At 42.2% G+C, this 22,622-nt stretch overlaps 1 protein-coding gene across 12 annotated transcripts in view; it reads left to right on the forward strand.

The window, feature by feature from the left end:
- Positions 1-22,622, forward strand: part of TNS3 (tensin 3) — a 295,492-nt gene that overhangs the window by 198,216 nt on the left and 74,654 nt on the right. For 11 of the 12 annotated variants that reach the window (XM_044294880.1, XM_044294868.1, XM_044294870.1 and 8 more), the window contains one exon: positions 2,736-2,838. The exons of the other annotated variant lie outside the window; for it this stretch is intronic. In XM_044294880.1, the coding sequence (XP_044150815.1) occupies positions 2,736-2,838 (103 nt within the window). The remainder of the gene's footprint in view (positions 1-2,735; positions 2,839-22,622) is intronic. 12 annotated transcript variants of the gene reach the window in all.

Genomic DNA, 22,622 nt, shown 5'->3' on the forward strand with positions numbered 1-22,622 from the left:
TCCTCCGATCGCCACACGGGGGAGCCAGAGCGCAACTGAAAGTGCACACTTTCGGTTTCAGCGCGCTCAGATGCCGTGGTCAGGATTGATCACTGCATCTGAGGAGTTAAATGTCCGCAATCGGCATTACTGCTGGTTGCGGACATGAGCTGCGGGTGTCTGCTAAAAAAAGCAGGCGGCAACCCGCGGCTATGGTGGCAGGAGCGGGTGCCATCTCTAAACAGATGCATTGTGCAACTGTAGTTGCCAATGTCCATATGCTCTGTGAAGGAGTATAAATGCCACATTCATACTAGCGGTAGCTCCGCAAATTTATCTCTACATTGCGCTTGATCTCCCTTCATCACCAGCGGCATTGGTCTGAAGAAGGCCACATGGCCGAAACTTAACATTTAAAGCCGCAATAACCATACAATAAAAAGAAATCAAGATTATCCAAATCACGCTGGAGTCTTTTTCTTCACTGAATTTCTGATCATCACTTGTATAATAAAATCATATAAACACGAAACTCTTTCCTGCAGGTGCTGCAAACTTTCAGAAACAGTACAAAACACGTCAGTCCTGTGTCCCAGTGAGGACAAGTACTTGCGCTGCTGCAGGCTCCGTGGTAGTGTGGTAGGTATTCACACTCAATGCGACTAATAGAAGGGGGTTGGAGCCGCGCTGCTCTAGATTAGATTCCCGGTCAGTGATGAATAGTGTCGGGCTCCACACGCCTTTACTCTGACACTCTAACAGGGTCCGGTCTTCCAAGCACAATAGCCTCTGTGAGGTTCAAAGGACAGGCAAAATAGTGAAGTACCCTTTACTAGATGGTATAAAAAAGGTTTTAATCTACTCACAACAGAGTTGTTCAACAAAGGCATATAATGATTCCACGTTACAACGTCTCGTTCCTGCCCGACCCGGGTTTCGCTGCTTCGCTTCCTCAGGGGCGAACTGCGCATATGCGCAATCAGGCTCCTTAAGTAGCCCAGCTGTATCATTACATTCAAAATTTCACCGGATCAAATCCGGGAATTACAAATCAAGCTTTTATGCTATACATTTAAAAAGCAACATTCCTTTCATTTTCATTACTTTCATCAGTCTTATCATAAATTATGACCATACTTCTCTTACATTATATTATCATTATAATCAGCTTAGACATAATCTGTTATCATAATCATCTAGAACATCACTTCCCGCTAATCAGCCTAGACATAATCTGTTATTATAATCATCTAAAACATCAATTCCCGCTAATTGCCGCACTTTAAACACATTTTCTCAAGTTCGTTACACACTTTCATTCTCGTAATTTTGTCCGCCGTCTCTCTTCATCTGCCAGTCATTATGACATCGTCACTTCGCCCCACCCTCCCCCAGAGCGTCATTCGGATCTGCCCAATCACGCCCCTCCCGGTTACCTCCGGCCACGTCACTCCATGACGCTACCCTATCAGGACAGTCCAACCTCCTGACGTCACCCGAAGGTCCTCAAGGAGCGAAATAGGGAAGAACCGAATATCGCACCAGGTAAGATGTTTCACAAAAGGCACGGTTTTAGGTCAAATTCGATATTCAACCCCCCTGGCTGCAGAGTCCCCAACTGATAGATCCACTCGACCTCTTTCCTATTTATTTGTGTCAGTGAGTCCCCTCCTCGCCAATGTGGTCTAACTGTCTCAACCCCAGAAAATTTCAAACCCGAAGGATTTTTTCCATGTACAAGTTTGAAATGGGCTGATACACTATGAGTGATGAGACCTTTTTTAATGTTTCGTATGTGCTCTTGTATCCGGACCTTAAGCTTCCTTATCGTCCTACCCACGTACTGGAGCCCACATGGGCACTCCAGTACGTATATGACATTTTCGTTCTCACATGAGCAGTTCCCTCTTATGCGGAATTCCATTCCATTCTTATTAGATATTATGCTGTTACTTTTTCTCCTACGTTCCTTCACGTTCCGGTTTCTGCAACCTGTGCAGAAACTGCACCAGGTGAATTTTCCTCCCTCTCTACTCATTTTAATATTCGCAGGTGGAATGGCGCTATGTACAAGCTTGGTTTTAATATTGGCCGCTCTCTTAAAAATGAAGGAAGGGTTTTCGGGTATGATTTTCCCTAAAACGGGATCATTCTTTAATGTCCCCCAGTTCTGTTTTAGATGATTATAATAACAGATTATGTCTAGGCTGATTAGCGGGAAGTGATGTTCTAGATGATTATGATAACAGATTATGTCTAAGCTGATTATAATGATAATATAATGTAAGAGAAGTATGGTCATAATTTATGATAAGACTGATGAAAGTAATGAAAATGAAAGGAATGTTGCTTTTTAAATGTATAGCATAAAAGCTTGATTTGTAATTCCCGGATTTGATCCGGTGAAATTTTGAATGTAATGATACAGCTGGGCTACTTAAGGAGCCTGATTGCGCATATGCGCAGTTCGCCCCTGAGGAAGCGAAGCAGCGAAACCCGGGTCGGGCAGGAACGAGACGTTGTAACGTGGAATCATTATATGCCTTTGTTGAACAACTCTGTTGTGAGTAGATTAAAACCTTTTTTATACCATCTAGTAAAGGGTACTTCACTATTTTGCCTGTCCTTTGAACCTCACAGAGGCTATTGTGCTTGGAAGACCGGACCCTGTTAGAGTGTCAGAGTAAAGGCGTGTGGAGCCCGACACTATTCATCACTGACCGGGAATCTAATCTAGAGCAGCGCGGCTCCAACCCGCTGCAAACTTTCAGAACAATCAGGGGATAACCATTGATTACAATACTTGTGATCCTTTGATACGCTGGGATTCCTATGAAAATACAAGTCTGAATGGAGAAGGTTAGTATGTTGCCCTGTAAGTCTGAAGAATCACCTATGATTGTTCCTTGGCTTTGCATGAAATTCTTTAGTGCTATAACGGTTTGTATGGTTCATCAAGAAGTGAGCCGCATAAATTTAGGTATAAACACTGAAATTCCTTTCCCCAGTTAGAGGTTTATCATGTTATCTGTAGTAATCATTTAAAAAATAAAATAAAGCATAGCTGTGCTGAGAACCTTGTAGTTCTATCACTATTTCTTGTGCTGCTGTATTCTCTCGAGAAAGCTTAAAGAGAACCTGTCACTACAAAATGAAATGCAATCTACAGGCAGCATGTTATAGAGCAGGAGGAGCTGAGCTGACTGCTATAATTTTGTTGTAATATATTCAGCAAAACTTGCAATTTATACATGTATATCTCTGCTTTTTCTGAACTTAAAGGGGTTCTCTGGGATGATTTAAAATGTCCGCCAACAACCTGCCCTAGAATGTGAGCAGCAATGGTTTCCTACACTTGCAGAGCTACAAAGAGAGATGAAGGGACAGGACCTCACTACACACTACAGTGCTCTACAGTAGATAGTAATGATGCAATCCTGCCTATTATATGCCATCATGGCTGAGCAGCCTGACAGGAAAACTCACCAATATGTAGTATATGCAAGTGCAGAATCATAGTGTGTAGTGAGTCTCTGCCCCCTCACCCCCTTAGGCAGCTCTGCAAGTGGAGGTAACCGTCTCTGCTCACATTCTAGGACAGATTCTAGGTCCATTTAAAGGGGTTGTCTGGGTTCAGAGCTGAACCCGGACATACCCTTATTTTCACCCAGGTAGCCCCCTGAGGCTAGCATCTGAGTATATTATGGGCACGGGCTCTTTTGTTTTCAATAACACACGGCCAACTTCCGCCCGGCAGTGTGTTCGGTGATGTCACCGGATCTGAAGGGCGGGCTTTAGCGCTGCCCTAGCCGTTTTACTGGCTAGGGCAGTGCTAAATCCCGCCCATCAGTGCCGGTGATGTCACCCGTGTTCCTGGCAGCCCCATGGAGAGCCCCGGTATGTCACCGGATGCCTTTGCCCTGTGCGATTTAGCGCAGGGCAAAGGAGAGCATCGGCGCATCCGATGCTCCTGTTAGGGGGGCTGCCGGGGTGAAAATGGAGGTATGTCCGGGTTCAGTTCTGAACCTGGACAACCCCTTTTAAGACCACCTTCTGTGTACAACCATCAGTGACTGACAGGTATCTCTATATAAACACTTAAATAGAGAATGTTATCAATCACTGATAACTCCTCATGTACAACTGAAGTCAGAAATAGCAGAGATATAAATGTACAAATTTTTAGTTTTACTGAACCTTTTCCCATAACACTATATATTAATCTTCTCAGCTCCTCCTGCTCTATAACATGCTGCTGCAGCGTGCCCTGCATTTGGTGTGGACGTCTCCTCTTTGAAGATATTCTCCAGGTTTTTTATATTGATGGTCTATCCACTGCATAGGCCAATAATATCTGATGAGTGAGTGTCTGTTTATGAGTAGCTCCACCACCAGAACTACAGAGTGAACGTCACTTAATTTACTTCAGTGGGAGCAGCGGTGCAGTAACCAGATCAATGGACATAACTGTGTAGTTCTGGTGCTGGAGCTACTCGGGAACAGCTGATCGACAAAGGTGTGGGGTCTTGGACCCCTGCCAATCAGATATTGATGGCCTGCCCTGAGTGTTTATAAGAGGTTGTTTGACCAGGGACAAGCCATTTAATATTGCCGCAGTTTTGGATCCTAACTCTGTTAGTCAGCTGATTTTTGCTGGGAAAGATTCATCCATCCACTAATTTTCTCTACAATACAATTTGCAAAGGTAATGTTTTACATGCCATCCATTTACATAAATAGTAGTTATTCAGACCTCATGAAGTAGAGGCCCAAGTTAGGGGACTGCTTTCTGATGTCCATATGCCCATAGAAGAGCAGTGGCTTTTGTTATATGCACATTTAATATTAAAGTTACATGTCATTTCCTTATGTCGTAATTAGGGATCGACCGATATAGATTTTTTAGGGCCGATAATTTATACCTATATTCTTTGAATTTTCATTTTTGAAAAAAATAAAAATAAATTCCTAAACAAATCTGCTAAGAAATGAATGTTTATTGTTAACGTGTATTTTTGTTGTTGTAAATCTTTATTTTTAATTTATAATTAATATTTTGGTCTGTTTTATGTTTTTATTTTTTAACTATTAGCCCCCTTAGGGACTAGAATCCTTGTCCTATTCACCCTGATAGATCTCTTATCAGGGTGAATAGAACCTCACACTCTCCCTGCTGCTCTGTGCATAGTGCACACAGCAGCAGGGAGCTGACTATGGCAGCCAGGGCTTCAGTAGCTTCCTGGCTGCCATGGTAATCGATCGGACGGAACTAACGGGTGGGGGGGGGGGGGGCGCGAGGGGGTTGGAGAGGGGACCCCTGTGACACTGCACCACCAATGATTTAATACTGGGTTTGGGTGGGGGGGGGGGGGGGTCGCACTGCACCACCAATGTTAATACTTGGGGGAGGGGGGGGGGGCGCACTGTACCACCAATGAAGATAACTCTCTCATAGAGGCAGAATCACATAGCCGGCTCCTGACCTCCTATGAACATTTAAACTTGAACGGAAAGCAAGAAAGATCCAGCACCTTGTTTTTCTTGCTTGACATTTATTCCACAAACCAAATGTACAGCGGTGATAGAAACCTCCAAAAATAAGCCCCAGTACGGAGCATTAGCTGCAATCCGCGGCAGTTAACCCCTGTATATGAATTAATGAGAGAGTTATCTTCATTGGTGGCGCAGTGGCCACAGCCCCTCCCCTCCTCTTGTCCTCCCTCCCCTCATTGGCAGCAGCGGCACAGGGGGGGAGGGAGACACTGCTTCCTTCTTCCCTGTGCTGCTGAGGGAACATGGAGAGCGCTGACAGCAGCGTGATACTTGTTCCCGATACGTCATTGGAATATCGGCAAAATAGATGCCGATACAGATAACGTTCAAAATCCTGAATATCGGCCGATAATATCGGTAAAACCGATAATCAGTCTTCCCTAGTTGTATATTTGTGTATGTTTTCAGCATTTCTTTGTAACATCCCTATATCTTTGTAACATCTGGGTTGAAATGAATCAGCTAAATATACAAATAAGACCAAATGGAGCTATTGAACTGAGATATTGCCAAACACAAGGCACAAAAAGTCATTTTTTTTGTACATTGAATCTGTTTCAGAATCTCAAACTCATTTGACGTGTGGTTTAACTCCTTTAGAATCCATAGATTTCTATGACATACACATAGTACTATGTACAGGTTTATTGTACTAGTATATAGATATGATAAAAGGAATACAAACAGGAAGAGCACCTCCTTTGGGGTCGCACTCCAGGATAAAATAAGTTATACTATAGGGCAGGGGTCAGCAACCTCCGGCTTTCCAGCTGTTGTGAGATTACAACGCCCACTATGCTCCATTCAATTCCATGGGAGTTCTGAATACAACCAAGCAAATGTGCATGCTGGGAGTCGTAGTTTCACCACACCTGGAGTGCCAAAAGTTGCTGGTTCCTGCTATAGGGCAATCTTTTTAACCTTTTCAGGGTGTCCACTCCTTCTTCAAACAGAATTGCTCGCATTGTTTGAATAAGAGGTAGACACCCCAAAATGTGTTGCAAGCTGACTAAATAAAGTTAACATTGCGGCGAATTCAACATTGCCCTATAATGCAACTTGTGTTATGGAGTACGGCCCCATAAGGTGGTTCTCATGTTTATTCCTTTCACCTTGATCTTCACAAAACCAATACATTGTCCTGTGAATTTGAACCTGCCAAGCCTGCTGCAACTTGAGAACATTTATTTTACTACAGTTTAAAATGTGGTGCTCGTGCACAACCTATGCAGGTGAGCGCTTGAACTTTTACTCACTATTATCAGCCATATATGTATTGCAAATAAACATACTGTTCTATGTTGTGCTCAGCTTTTTCTCCCATTTTTTTTTTCTCCTTTATTCTTTTCCTGCAATACTAGCATATAGATATATCCCAGTACATTGTCCATTTACAAAAGCTTTAAAATAACAAATGTGTTTAAAACAGCCAACTACTAAATTGAGATTATTGAATTTACAAAAAAGTATTTGCAAACATGCAAGAAATAAAGAGCTCTACGTGCAGCACCTTACAGGGCACTAGGAAGACAAACTATGCATAGGCAGCCGGTAACGCACTCAAGTCTGACAATCTACAAAATGGAGGAATGGATAACACTTTAATTTTTTGTCATGACCTGTTTTTGCATTCCATTCTATAGTGTTTTGTATATTCCCTGGTATGTAAATGCATAGGAGTAAAGTGGTTCAGTAGCACAATGCCATTTTCCACCCCAGCAATGCCAGCAAAGTCCTGGACCCCCCAACCATAATCATAATAAATGCCCTTTGTGCAGCCTTTGGATATTGCTGTTAAGCAGTTTGCTGTGACAAGTATCCTGCAGTATGCTCTTCTTCCTGTGCTCAGGTATTGTGTCTTTGTGGAGGGGTTTCTTGTTACCTATGCACTACCTCAATAATTTATCTCATGTTTGTTTATAAGCTTCATGGAAGAATGAGGAGAATGTGATGGATGGTTGACTCTATCTTAATTGCATGTATAAACATGCGACCAAGGAGATTAAAACTTTGAATAACAAGATTCCAATCCACATTTGGTCTCGGTAGTTAAGAGCTTCCTAAGCAAAGACTAAATACAGAAAAGTAGAGGATAAAACTTGTCTAAGTTGTATGATGAAAGAGATTATTTCATATTTATTTTAGACAGGTTTGTGACAGCTGTGTAAAGCAAAAGTGATAGGAGGAAATATACAGGCATCTTGTACTTAAAGGCGTTATCCCAACTGCCCCCCCCCCCTTTTTTTTTTCATATTAATGACCTATCCTCCAGACAGGTCATCAATATCAGCTTTGTGGGGGACAACTCCCAACACCCCTGCTGATCAGCTGTTTGAAGAGACAGCAGCGCTTGTATAAGTGCTGCCTTCTCTTCATTGTTTACCTGCTCACTGTTGGAGCTACAGCAGTGAGCAGGTTGTAATTACATCTCAGCCATCCCATTCACTGCAGTGCGACGGCTCCTCCCCAGCGCTGTATAAGCTCTCTCTGTTGGATCATCCTGACTGTGGAAAACAAACACTCAGCTATGCTGATGCAATAATATGAATGTTATTGTTTTTTAAATGAAAAAAAAAAAAAACAACACAATAGTCTGTGTCCTTAAGGAATTAGAGGGAATGTGTTATCAGAAAATGACCTGTTTAACCACTTCCAGACTGGGCCATTCCAGACTGGGCCACTTTATGTGATAACTTTGGAATGCTTTTACTTATCCAAGCCATTCAGAGATTGTTGTCTCGTGAACATGTCCTATCTTTTTGCGGAATGGCCGGATCACGGACAGATTCAAGTGCCCCACGGACTGTGCTCGTGTATTGTGGCTGCATTATGTGGGCCGCAATATGGCAACGGGCCGCACACGCCGGTGTAAAAGAGGCCTAAGACAGATAGTGATACCTCATAAAATACTAATTAAGTAACATTCACCATATGTCTACCTTATGTTGGCCTCATTTAAGTAATGTAATTTTTTTTTTTAGGGCATTTTAGAAAGTTTTGAATTTTAGAAGCAATTTTTGACATTTGAAAGAAAATATCAAAATTCCAATTTTTTTAAGGACCAGTTCAGTTCTGAAGTCATTTTGAGGAGCTCATATAATAGAAACCACCAACAAATACCCCATTTTAAAAACTACACCCCTCAAACTATTCAAAAATGGTTTTAAAAATGTTGTTAATCCTTTAAATATTCCACAGGAATTAAAGCAAAATAGAGATGAAATTTCAAAATTTCACCTTTTTTTTTTTCAGATTTTCCATTTTAAACTATTTTTTCCTGTAACACATCAAGGATTAACAACACAAACCTCAATATTTATTACCCTGATTCTGCAGGGCTCAGAAGGCAAGGAGCAGCATATGTTTTTTGGAGGGCAGATTTTGCTGGAATGGTCTTAGGGCCTAATGTTGCATTTGAAGAGACCCTGAGGTGTCCCAACAGTGAAAACCCCCCAAAAGTGTCAATTTTGTAAACTACACCACCCAAGGAATTTTTAAGCTGTGTAGTGAGCACTTGACCCAACAGACGTTTCATAGAATTTATAACCCTTGGCTGTGAAAATGAAAATTTACATTTAATTTTTTTATTTCATTTTTTAACAAGAAAATGATGCTTTAGGCCTAAACTTTCTTTTTCACAAAAGATAACCGGAGAGTATCCCCCCACAATTTGCTACCCATTTTCTCCTGAATACAGTAACACCCCAATTGTGGTCGTAAACTGTTATTTGGGGCTCAGAAGGGAAGGAGCGGCATCTGGATTTTCTAACATGGAATTTTCTGTTTTTAAGAGCGATGACGTTTTAATTTTTTGTTGACTGAGCTGCGTGAGGGTATATTTTTATTTGCAGGACAAGCTATAGTTTTATTGGAACCATTTTGGGGTACATTTGGCTTTCTGGTAACATTTTATTTAATTTTTTGGGAGGTGAAGCTGTTTGTCATTTTTATATATTTTTCTATATTTTTTTTTACACTGTTCACTTGATAGGGTAGATCATGTGATATTTTTGTAGATCCGGTCGTTATGGATTCAATGATACCAAATATGTCTATTAAAATGTTTACGTTCTACACAAGAAAATTTTTAGAAAAAAAATCATGGGGACACTCATGGCGGGGCCCAGTGCAGTGACTCTATTCTAATACACCGGGCCCCGCAACTGTTAGGTACATTCAATCCGATCCATATCTTAATGTATACCGCACTGTTCTGTACTTACTGTAGTACCGTATGTATAGCATTAAGACGGCACAGACCAGCAGCTCCCTCGGTCATGCGTCGTCTGCCCCGTCTGCCGCAGCTCCCTCATCATGTGCCGCTTGCCTGTTCATTCATAAAGTGAGATAAGCAGGCAGGCAGTGCATGAGGAGGGAGCTGTGGCAGGCGGCGCATGATCGAGGGAGCTGCTGGTCTGCGCCATCTTAATGCTGTACATACGGTACTGCAGTATACATTAAGATATGGATCGGATTGAATGTACTTAACAGCTGCGGGGCCTGGTATATTAAAGTAGAATCACTGCATCATCCACAGATCCCCCATCCGTGTCATCCACAGGATCCCCCATCCGTGTCATCCACGGATCCCCCATCCGTGTCATCCACGGATCCCCCATCCGTGTCATCCACGGATCCCCCATCCGTGTCATCCACGGATCCCCCATCCGTGTCATCCACGGATCCCCCATCCGTGTCATCCCGGATTCCCCCATCCGTGTCATCCACGGTCATCCACGGCACACCCATCCGTGTCAAGCCACGGATCCCCAGCCGTGTCATCCACGGATCCCCCCATCCGTGTCATCCACGGATCCCCCCATCCGTGTCAGCCACAGGATTCCCCCCATAACATGCGTCATCCACAGATTCCCCATAACAAGTTGGGTCAATCCACCAGATTCCCCCCATAACAGGGCGTCAATCACACAGATTCCCTCCCCATAACAGTGAGTCATCCACAGATTCCCCCCATAACATTGGCGTCATCTCCACAGATTCCCCCCATAACAGTGCGTCATCCAAAAGATTCCCCCCATAACCAGTGCGGCATCCACAGATTCCCCCATAAACAGTGCGTCATCCACAGCATTTCCCCCCCATAACAGTGCGTCAGCCACAGATTCCCTCCCCATAACAGTGCGTCATCCACAGATTCCCCCCATAACAGTGCGTCATCCACAGATTCCCCCATAACAGTGCGTCATCAACAGATTCCCCCCAGTAAACAGTGCGTCAGCCACAGATCCCCCATAACCGTGCGTCAATCCCAGATTCCCCCAAAAATCGCCCCCCATAACAGTGCGTCATCCACAGAGATTCCCCCCATACAGTGCGTCACTCCCAGACTTCCCCCAATAAAGTGTTGCGTCATCCACAGATTCCCCCCATAACAGTGCGTCATCCACAGATTCCCCCCATAACAGTGCGTCATCCACAGATTCCCCCCATAACAGTGCGTCATCCACAGATTCCCCCCATAACAGTGCGTCATCCACAGATTCCCCCCATAACAGTGCGTCATCCACAGATTCCCCCCATAACAGTGCGTCATCCACAGATTCCCCCCATAACAGTGCGTCATCCACAGATTCCCCCCATAACAGTGCGTCATCCACAGATTCCCCCCATAACAGTGCGTCATCCACAGATCCCCCCATAACAGTGCGTCATCCACAGATTCCCCCCATAACAGTGCGTCATCCACAGATTCCCCCATACAGTGCGTCATCCACAGATTCCCCCATAACAGTGCGTCATCCACAGATTCCCCCCCATAACAGTGCGTCATCCACAGATTCCCCCATAACAGTGCGTCATCCACAGATTCCAATCCTAAAAATTCCCATAACAGTGCGTCATCCACAGATTCCCCCATAACAGTGCGTCATCCACAGATTCCCCCCATAACAGTGCGTCATCCACAGATTCCCCCATAACAGTGCGTCATCCACAGATCCCCCCATAACAGTGCGTCATCCACAGATCCCCCATAACAGTGCGTCATCCACAGATCCCCCATAACAGTGCGTCATCCACAGATCCCCCATAACAGTGCGTCATCCACAGATCCCCCATAACAGTGCGTCATCCACAGATCCCCCATAACAGTGCGTCATCCACAGATCCCCCATAACAGTGCGTCATCCACAGATCCCCCATAACAGTGCGTCATCCACAGATCCCCCATAACAGTGCGTCATCCACAGATCCCCCATAACAGTGCGTCATCCACAGATCCCCCATAACAGTGCGTCATCCACAGATCCCCCATAACAGTGCGTCATCCACAGATCCCCCATAACAGTGCGTCATCCACAGATCCCCCATAACAGTGCGTCATCCACAGATCCCCCATAACAGTGCGTCATCCACAGATCCCCCATAACAGTGCGTCACACAGATCCCCCCATAACAGTGCGTCATCCACAGATCCCCCATAACAGTGCGTCATCCACAGATCCCCCCATAACAGTGCGTCATCCACAGATCCCCCTAACAGTGCGTCATCCACAGATCCCCCATAACAGTGCGTCATCCACAGATCCCCCTAACAGTGCGTCATCCACAGATCCCCCATAACAGTGCGTCATCCACAGATCCCCCATAACAGTGCGTCATCCACAGATCCCCCATAACAGTGGGTCATCCACAGATCCCCCATAACAGTGCGTCATCCACAGATCCCCCATAACAGTGCGTCATCCACAGATCCCCCATAACAGTGCGTCATCCACAGATCCCCCATAACAGTGCGTCATCCACAGATCCCCCATAACAGTGCGTCATCCAGATCCCCCATAACAGTGCGTCATCCACAGATCCCCCATAACAGTGCGTCATCCACAGATCCCCCATAACAGTGCGTCATCCACAGATCCCCCATAACAGTGCGTCATCCACAGATCCCCCATAACAGTGCGTCATCCACAGATCCCCCCATAACAGTGCGTCATCCACAGATTCCCCCCATAACAGTGCGTCATCCACAGATCCCCCCCATAACAGTGCGTCATCCACAGATCCCCCCCCCATAACAGTGCGTCATCCACAGATCCCCCCCCCCATAACAGTGCGTCATCCACAGATTCCCCCCCCCCCCCCATAACAGTGCGTCATTCACAGATTCCCCCCCCCCCCATAACAGTGCGTCATTCACAGATTCCCCCCCCCCATAACAGTGCGTCATTCACAGACTACCATTAGTTCAAAACCTACCAAAAGCACACCTTTTGGTTCAAAATATTTTTTTCTTATTTTCCTCCTCAAAAACCTAGGTGCATCTTATAAAAAATACGGTATATTTTAATAGTACGGGTGTTTTTGCGTGCGGCAATGCCCATGATGTTTGTTTTTTTTATTTTGGGGAAAAGGGGGTGATTAAAATTTTGATATTTTTATTTTTCTGTTTTTTTTGTGAGGTCCCCAATTGGATCCTAATTGGACGTTATGTAAAATAATGGAATTTGTTCCATAATCATAATACAGAAATCACAGTTCAGTCCCTCCACTTGCTGGCGTGAACTGTAATATAAAAGTAATAAGCCTGGAAGCCTAGTTCAGGTTCATTACTATGAATGAACGCCTTCCCTGATCTCTGCCTGGGGGAGTCGTTCCTTACCCAGAAGCGTGTGCTTCTGGGTTTTAGCCCTCTTAGACGCCGTGGTCACATTACTGCTGATTGCGCTCATTTCCCACGAGTGTCTGCTAGATGAAAAAGCGGGTGCCCTGCGGCTATGGCGCTCGCTCCGTTCCCGGACCAGGTGCCATCTTTAAAGACCCAACATCTGCTATACATGTAAAGCAGATGTTGTGAAGGGATTAAAGAGGGCCTGTCACCACAAAATACAATGTAATCTGCAGGCAGCATGTTATGGAGCAGGAGGAGCTGAGCAGACTGATGTATGTAAAAATGTGGTAAAATACACAGTAAAACTTGTAATTTGTTCATTTAAATGTCTCTTTTCTGATCTTAGCTGCGAGTCCCTGATAACATCAGTCTACAACTATCTCTGTATATACAGTTATAAACACTTATGCTTTCAATCACTGACCATCCCTCCCCATGTACAAATGAAGTCCAAAAAAGCACAGATATAAACTGCTTGTCCCAAAAAAAAAGGTCACATACACTCTAATATTTTGTTGGACCGCCTTTAGCTTTGATTACGGCACGCATTCGCTGTGGCATTGTTTCGATAAGCTTCTGTAATGTCACAAGATTTATTTCTATCCAGTGTTGCATTAATTTTTCACCAAGATCTTGCATTGATGATGGTAGAGTCTGACTGCTGTGCAAAGCCTTCTCCAGCACATCCCAAACATTCTCAATGGGGTTAAGGTTTGGACACTGTGGAGGCCAATCCATGTCTGAAAATTATGTCTCATGCTCAATTTGAGCCCGATGAATCCTGGCATTGTCATCTTGGAATATGCCTGTGCCATCAGGGAAGAACAAATCCATTAATGGAATAACCTGGTCATTCAGTATGTTCAGGTAGTCAGCTGACCTCATTCTTGGAGCACATACTGTTGCTGAACCTAGACCTGACCAACTGCAGCAACCCCAGATCATAGCACTGCCCCCACAGGCTTGTACAGTAGGCACTAGGCATGATGGGTGCATCACTTCATCTGCCTCTCTTCTTATCCTGATGCACCCATCACTCTGGAACAGGGTAAATCTGGACTCATCAGACCACATGACCTTCTTCCATTGCTCCAGAGTCCAATCTTTATGCTCCCTAGAAAATTGAAGCTTTTTTTTTCTGGTTTGCCTCACTGATTAGTGGTTTTCTTACGCTTACATAGCTGTTCAGTCCTAATCCCTTGAGTTCCCTTCACATTGTGCGTGTGGAAATGCTCTTACTTTCACTATTAAACATAGCCTTGAATTCTACTGTTGTTTTTCATTGATTTTGATTTCACCAAACGTTTAAGTGATCGCCGATCACGATCATTTAGGATTTTTTCCTGCCACATTTCTTCCGCGAATACGATGGACCCCCACTATCCTTCCAGTTTTTAATAATGCGTTGGACAGTTCTTAACCCAATTTTTGTAGTTTCTGCAATCTCCTTAGAGAAAAAAAATCTACTTGATGCATGCCAATTATTTGACCCTTCTCAAACAGACTAACATCTTTTCCACGACCAGGAGATGTCTTTCGACATGGTTGTTTAAGAAATGAGAAGCAACTCATTGCACCAGTTGGGGTTAAATAACTTATTGCCAGCTAAAAGATAATCGCCCATGCAGTAATTATCCAATAGGAGGCTCAAAACTATTTGCTTAGTTAAATCCAGGTGGCAACTTTTTTTTGGGACAGGCAGTGTATAAATGTATCAGTTATTTATGATTGGGGCATAGGAGTTTTCTTTCAAATGCAATCTGTGATGTGTATTATATGAACTGTAATACATAAACCCTACCAGGATAGCTTTATGAGTTCTGTTTTTGTGCCTTCCCTAAGCGGTAAAACAGACTTTCCTTCATGCTATAGGTCAGTGGAATTACTGCAATACAGTATCATATTTTTTTTCAAATCGTTTTTCTTGTGTTTTTAATACCTAAAAAAAATATAAATTAACATAGTAACATAGAATGTGTCGGCAGATAAGAACCATTTGGCCCATCTAGTCTGCCCAATATACTGAATCCTATGGATAGCCCCTGGCCCCATCTTATATGAAGGATGGCCTTATGCCTATCCCATGCATGCTTAAACTCCTCCACTGTATTTTCAGCTACCACTTCTGCAGGAAGGCTATTCCATGCATCCACTACTCTCTCAATAAATTAATACTGCCTGATATTACTTTTAAACCTTTGCCCCTCTAATTTAAAACTATGTCCTCTTGTAGCAGTTTTTCTTATTTTAAATATTTTCTCCTCTTTTACCTTGTTGATTCCCTTTATGTATTTAAAAGTTTCTATCATATCCCCTCTGTCTCGTCTTTCTTCCAAGCTATACATGTTAAGGCCCTTTAACCTTTCCTGGTAAGTTTTTTATTTAGGAAAAAAATAGGCTAATTTACTAGTATATTCGAATGCAGGCCTGTAGGTGGCAGCACTGCATTTGAATATACTAAATTCAGTATTCTGTATTGCATAGATATGCAATACAGAATGCAACATGCAACATGCATTCCAATTGCTGATTGCCTGTTAGTCACCTAGGGTAACAGAAAAAAAAAAAAAAAGTTAAAAAAATTACAAATTCTAATCACTTTCTTTCCCTAAAATTAATTTTAAAAAAACCTAAACCTTGCCACATCCAAAAAATGCCTGTACTATTAAAATAGAAAAATAATTATCCCATACAGTGAAAATGATACTAGTCTACACCTGTGGAATTCTGAAAGGCAAAAGATGATTTAGGTGTCTACATCAGCGGTCACAAGAATGAAAAATTAAATGATTAGCTCTTGTCGTTCTATTATTCAGTGCGTACTACACTACTCGATAATCGATCACTTTTGCTCCATTTCATGATTTTTTTCACATCTGCTAATGTAAAGCGGCCTTTATCTGTAAGAACCTGCTTTAGCTGTCTGTGATCTGCTTATTTTTCCTAAACCTTTATTTTCTCGTATTTTGCAATAACATTTTTGGGCTTTGGAACCTATTACTGGTTTTCCATAGAGTTATTGACTCATGGGTTCAACAATGGTCATCCCAGAACCAATTAGTATTGTAACCTGAGGGACCACTGTAATAGAGTTTCCTATATTATGCAGCACCATGCCTCATGATTTTATATATATATATATGTGTGTGTATATTATATAGATATACAGTACAGACCAAAAGTTTGGACACACCTTCTCATGCAAAGAGTTTTCTTTATTTTCATGACTATGAAAATTGTAGATTCACACTGAAGGCATGAAAACTATGAATTAACACATGTGGAATTATATACATAACAAAAAAGTTTGAAACAACAGAAAATATGTCATATTCTAGGTTCTTCAAAGTAGCCGCCTTTTGCTTTAATTACTGCTTTGCACACTCTTGGGATTCTGTTGATGAGCTTCAAGAGGTAGTCACCTGAAATGGTCTTCCAACAGTCTTGAAGGAGTTCCCAGAGATGCTTAGCACTTGTTGGCCCTTTTGCCTTCACTCTGCGGTCCAGCTCATCCCAAACCATCTCGATTGGGTTCAGGTCCGGTGACTGTGGAGGCCAGGTCACCTGGTGCAGCACCCCATCACTCTCCTTCATGGTCAAATAGCCCTTACACAGCCTAGAGATGTGTTTGGGGTCATTGTCCTGTTAAAAATTAATGATGGTCCAACTAAACGCAAACAGGATGGAATAGCATACCGCTGCAAGATGCTGTGATAGCCATGCTGGTTCAGTATGCCTTCAATTTTGAATAAATCCCCAACAGTGTCACCAGCAAACCACCCCCACACCATCACACCTCCTTCTCCATGCTTCACGGTGGGAACCAGGCATGTAGAGTCCATGTGTTCACCTTTTCTGCGTTGCATAAAGACACGGTGGTTGGAACCAAAGATCTCAAGTTTGGACTCATCAGACCAAAGCACAGATTTCCACTGGTCTAATGTCCATTCCTTGTGTTCTTTAGCCCAAACAAGTCTCTTCTGCTTGTTGCCTGTCCTTAGCAGTGGTTTCCTAGCAGATATTCTACCATGAAGGCCTGATTCACACAATCTCCTCTTAACAGTTGTTCTAGAGATGTGTCTGCTGCTAGAACTCTGTGTGGCATTGACCTGGTCTCTAATCTGAGCTGGTGTTAACCTGCGATTTCTGAGGCTGGTGACTCGGATAAACTTATCCTCCGCAGCAGAGGTGACTCTTGGTCTTCCTTTCCTGGGGCGGTCCGCATGTGAGCCAGTTTCTTTGTAGCGCTTGATAGTTTTTGTGACTGCACTTGGGGACACTTTCAAAGTTTTTCCCAATTTTTCAGACTGACTGACCTTCATTTCTTAAAGTACTGATGGCCACTCGTTTTTCTTTACTTAGCTGCTTTTTTCTTGCCAGAATACAAATTCTAACAGTCTATTCAGTAGGACTTTCAGCTGTGTATCCACCTGACTTCTCCACAACGCAACTGATGGTCCCAACCCCATTTATAAGGCAAGAAATCCCACTTATTAAACATGAATGGATCCACAGGATTTACTTTATGCTGTTAAAAACAAAGCAGGGCGCACCATAGGGTAATACCGTTGGTAGACAGATAAAATAAATGGTTCCAGTACAGGGCTCACCTTTTGTGGTTGTGCTATTTGTAGGCACAACTCTAGTAAAAGCTTGTCAATGACTGCGATGGAGTCTCGGTTCACTGGTGGATCTGCAGCCGCGGAGGGATGACTTCTTGTCGGAGATCCCAGAAGTCTCCAAGAAGTGGTAGGATACAGATATAAATAGATAAAATATCCCAGGGAGCAAGAATCCAGTCCAGATAGTAATAGTAAATAGAAACGTATTTATTGCAGAAGTACAATGCGTTTCAGGGAGTAGTTCCCCTTCATCAGGTACATAACACTGCATATGAAATCACATAAACACGCAGCATTTAAATACACTCAAAAAAAACGCCAAAATGGAAAAGTATGGGCTAAGAAAAGGGGGCGTGGCTTGTGGGGAGGAGTCCCCAGCCGATGTGCATAGATAAAAAAGTTCAATAGTTGCTGATATAAAATATATATATATAATGATAACAATGCAGAGGCACCAACAATGCTGGTGAAGCCAGAAACGTGAGGGTGTAGTGCTCCGATCAGTTTATCTGCCTCTTATCCAGGAGCGCTCGTATTGAAGAGGGAGGTCACATGATTGGAACCCGGTCACGTGATCGTGGCTTGCTGGCAGCAGATAGTATCCTGGTTGCTGGGTAACCAGGACGCTTAGTGGCCACACTGATGTATTGCGGACACGAGCGCAGCGAGGATGACAGGGGAGGGAGGTGGAGTCGGTGTTGCAGGGAGGGCGGACCTGTGGTGTGAAATCTATTGATAGCAAGGGGAGGCTCTGTCATATTATCCGGATCAGGGGCTGAAGGGAGTAGGAATATGAGACGCTCAAAACAGATAAATTGATGATACTTGGTGTTAAAAGGATTAATCACTTCTAATAATGATATAATAGCATAAAAAAAAAAAAAAAAAAAATGGCCATTACAGGATAACTAATTAGTGATGCATAATTAGTAGTAGAAGAACCAACTGATAGAATAATTATCAACCAATAATTAATTGGGGGCTAATGATTGGAGAAAGATGGGATGGTGAGGAGGGAGGTGATAAATGAATAGGAAGGTATTACTCCATAATGATGCATGTACATGTTGTTGATTACAGCAATTGATGATAATGGGTATATTAATGGATCAAAAAAAAAAAAAAAAAAAAAAAAAAAAAAAAATATATATATATATAGATGATGAATAAATGATAAATAATACATGATAAAAGGAAAGGGGATTTATTATATATTAATCAATAATAAATTAGGAATATATATATATATATATATATATATATATATATATATGTGTGTGTGTGTAAAAAAAAAAAAAAAAAAGAATGAACAAATCCATGATATAGAATAAATGAAATAAAATAAAAAATATGAAAAATTATATATGTAAATAATAAAAATGTTGGCTCGATATATGGAGCGTCATGCTTGCATATGTGCAGAAAAACGGTGGCGGTGGGATATGCATGTAAAGTACTACATTATACAACCTTGGGGGACCTCGGCTGTTTGAAACATGACAGGGCACACCTGTGAAGTGAAAACCATTTCAGGTGACTACCTCTTGAAGCTCATCAAGAGAATGCCAAGAGTGTGCAAAGCAGTAATCAAAGCAAAAGGTGGCTACTTTGAAGAACCTAGAATATGACACATTTTCAGTTGTTTCACACTTTTTTGTTATGTATATAATTCCACATGTGTTAATTCATAGTTTTGATGCCTTCAGTGTGAATCTACAATTTCCATACTCATGAAAATAAAGAAAACTCTTTGAATGAGAAGGTGTGTTCAAACTTTTGGTCTGTACTGTATATATAATAGAGATACAGGGTGGACCATTTATTTGGATACACCTTAATAAAATGGGAATGGTTGGAGATATTAACTTCCTGTTTGTGGCACATTAGTATATGTGAGGGGGGGGAAACTTTTCAAGATAGGGTGGTGACCATGGCGGCCATTTTGAATCCAACTTTTGCTTTTTTCAATAGGAAGAGGGTCATGTGACACATCAAACTTATTGGGAATTTCACAAGAAAAACAATAGTGGCTTGGTTTTAACGTAACTTTATTCTTTCATGAGTTATTTACAAGTTTCTGACCACTTATAAAATGTGTTCAATGTGCTGCCCATTGTGTTCGATTGTCAATGCAACCCTCTTCTCCCACTCTTCACACACTGATAGCAACACCGCAGGAGAAATGCTAGCACAGGCTTTCAGTATCCGTAGTTTCAGGTGCTGCACATCTTGTATGTTCACAGCATAGACAATTGCCTTCAGATGACCCCAAAGATAAAAGTCTAAGGGGTTCAGAACGGGAGACCTTGGGGGCCATTCAACTGGCCACGACGACCAATCCACTTTCCAGGAAACTGTTCATCTAGGAATGCTCGGACCTGACACCCATAATGTGGTGGTGCACAATCTTGCTGGAAAAACTCAGGGAACGTGCCAGCTTCAGTGCATAAAGAGGGAAACGCATCATCATGTAGCAATTTCGCATATCCAGTGGCCTTGAGGTTTCCATTGATGAAGAATGGCCCCACTATCTTTGTACCCCATATACCACACCATACCATCATTTTTTTTCGTTCTAACAGTCTTGGAGGGATCTATCCAATGTGGGTTAGTGTCAGACCAATAGCGGTGGTTTTGTTTGTTAACTTCACCATTCACATAAAAGTTTGTCTCATCGCTGAGCAAAATCTTCTGCGTAAACTGAGGGTCCTGTTCCAATTTTTGTTTTGCCCATTCTTCAGTGCGCCGATCTGGATCATCCTCGTTGAGATGCTGAGGTAGCTGGAGTTTGTAAGGGGGCCATTTGTGAGTAGCTAATATCCGCCGAAGGGATGTTCGACTAATGCCACTCTCCAGTGACATGCAGCGAGTGCTATGCTGTGGGCTCTTGCTGAATGAAGCTAGGACAGCCACTGATGTTTCTTCATTAGTGACAGATTTCATGCGTCCACATTTAGGCAAATCCAACACTGAACCAGTTTCACCAAACTTAGCTTTCAGTTTGCTAACTGTAGCATGTGAGATGGGTGGTCTCGTAGGCTGTCTTGCATTGAAATCTGCTGCAATGACCTGGTTACTGTGTTCACCAGACATCAACACAATTTCTATCCGCTCCGCACATGTTAACCTCGGCGATATGTCAATGGCTGTAAACAAAGAGAAACTTGTAAATAACTAATGAAAGAATAAAGTTATGTTAAAACCAAGCACACCATTGTTTTTCTTGTGAAATTCCCAATAAGTTTGATGTGTCACATGACCCTCTTCTTATGGAAAAAACAAAAGTTGGATTTAAAATGGCCGACTTCAAAATGGCCGCCATGGTCACCACCCATCTTGAAAAGTTTCCCCCCTCACATATACTAATGTGCCACAAAAAGGAAGTTAATATCACCAACCATTCCCATTTTATTAAGGTGTATCCATATAAATGGCCCACCCTATATATATATATTAGTAGTTTAATGTGCCTGGCCCATGGTTATCATGAAAATGATGCAAGACCATGATTAAGTATTCACAATATCTTACAGTTACTCTTAGCATGACTGATCAAATATCATGTTCCATGGAGTGCTGATATTTCTGCTTCATAATTTACCATGCATTTCACCTCATGATAGGAGGAAGTCATGATTTTCGTGCTTACAAGGAAAGATAATAGACACCCTTTTCCTTCCTATACTTGACTGTCAAAGAAGTCCTGTGAATTTCTGAGACAATATTTTAAACATTGCCACAGTCTCCTTTAATTTTTTGCCATGTATTTCTGTTTGTTTGGCTATAATTTTTACATGGACAGATGATTTTTCTTTTCTTTTTTTTTTATTAACTGCTCAATGATCTATAGTGAAGAAGAAAACAATAAAAAAAATAATGCTGTATGTTCACAATGTAGAAGAAAAGGGTTGCCCCACAGTTAAATTTCCTATTTATATGTTAGATGAGACAACACAGATCATGCCCCTATTCCTAGTGTGCACTGGACATATTGGTACAGAAGGCATGATTTTTGTTTTTTGTGCCCAGTGAAGGTATTAGATTGCAGAGGAATTGTCTTTTAGAAGACAGTGGTTGACATTGAATGATGATCAGTTTGCTGCCGTGTGCAGTTCCATCCTGGTACTTGACTATGCTTATGACCATCAAAAACGCACCCTGAAATCTAATAGGCTCATCTTCAGTATGTTTAGATTGGTGGAATTCTTATAGGTTTTTGTGTCATTATAAACATAAGCCATCATGGATATGTTGGACTTTTTAAAACCTGATTGGAAGCCCTTTGTCTTTAATGTGATCTTTCAAGATTCTGGCATTTCTAATGTCGATAGGCTGATGGCAGTGTTTGTGCCATAAAAATTACTGGAAGAGGTATCGGCAGTGTAAACAGAGGATTTCAACATTAGTGTGAATAGACATGTCTCATTTGTGTAAGTTTCTATTTCTTCCATTGGGAGAAATAATCTCACATATAGATAGGCTTTCCATTAAGCCAGTTGCAGAATATATTCAGTCTCTTCATCAGTCATTGTTTCAGCTGCATAACTTCCTCCTATGGCAACCTTAAAGGGGTTCTCCGGGAATTAAAAAAAAATACTTAAATATTATTTCATTATAAATATATTACCAAATACCTTTCATTGGTTATAATGGCTCGTTTTGTCCAGGGAGCAATCATTAGGAAAAAAAAAATGGCTGCAATCCTACTAGTCCAAACAAAACCTGTCCTAATTACACAGGAAGACAAGTTAAAGAGCTGCGTCATCTTCCTCTCTTACTTGTCAGGGATGATGATCCTGAATACAGTTTAATGATTTTATGATCTTCAGATGAATCTC

This window comes from Bufo gargarizans, chromosome 5, assembly GCF_014858855.1.
Source record: "Bufo gargarizans isolate SCDJY-AF-19 chromosome 5, ASM1485885v1, whole genome shotgun sequence".
Taxonomy (NCBI): Eukaryota; Metazoa; Chordata; class Amphibia; order Anura; family Bufonidae; genus Bufo; species Bufo gargarizans.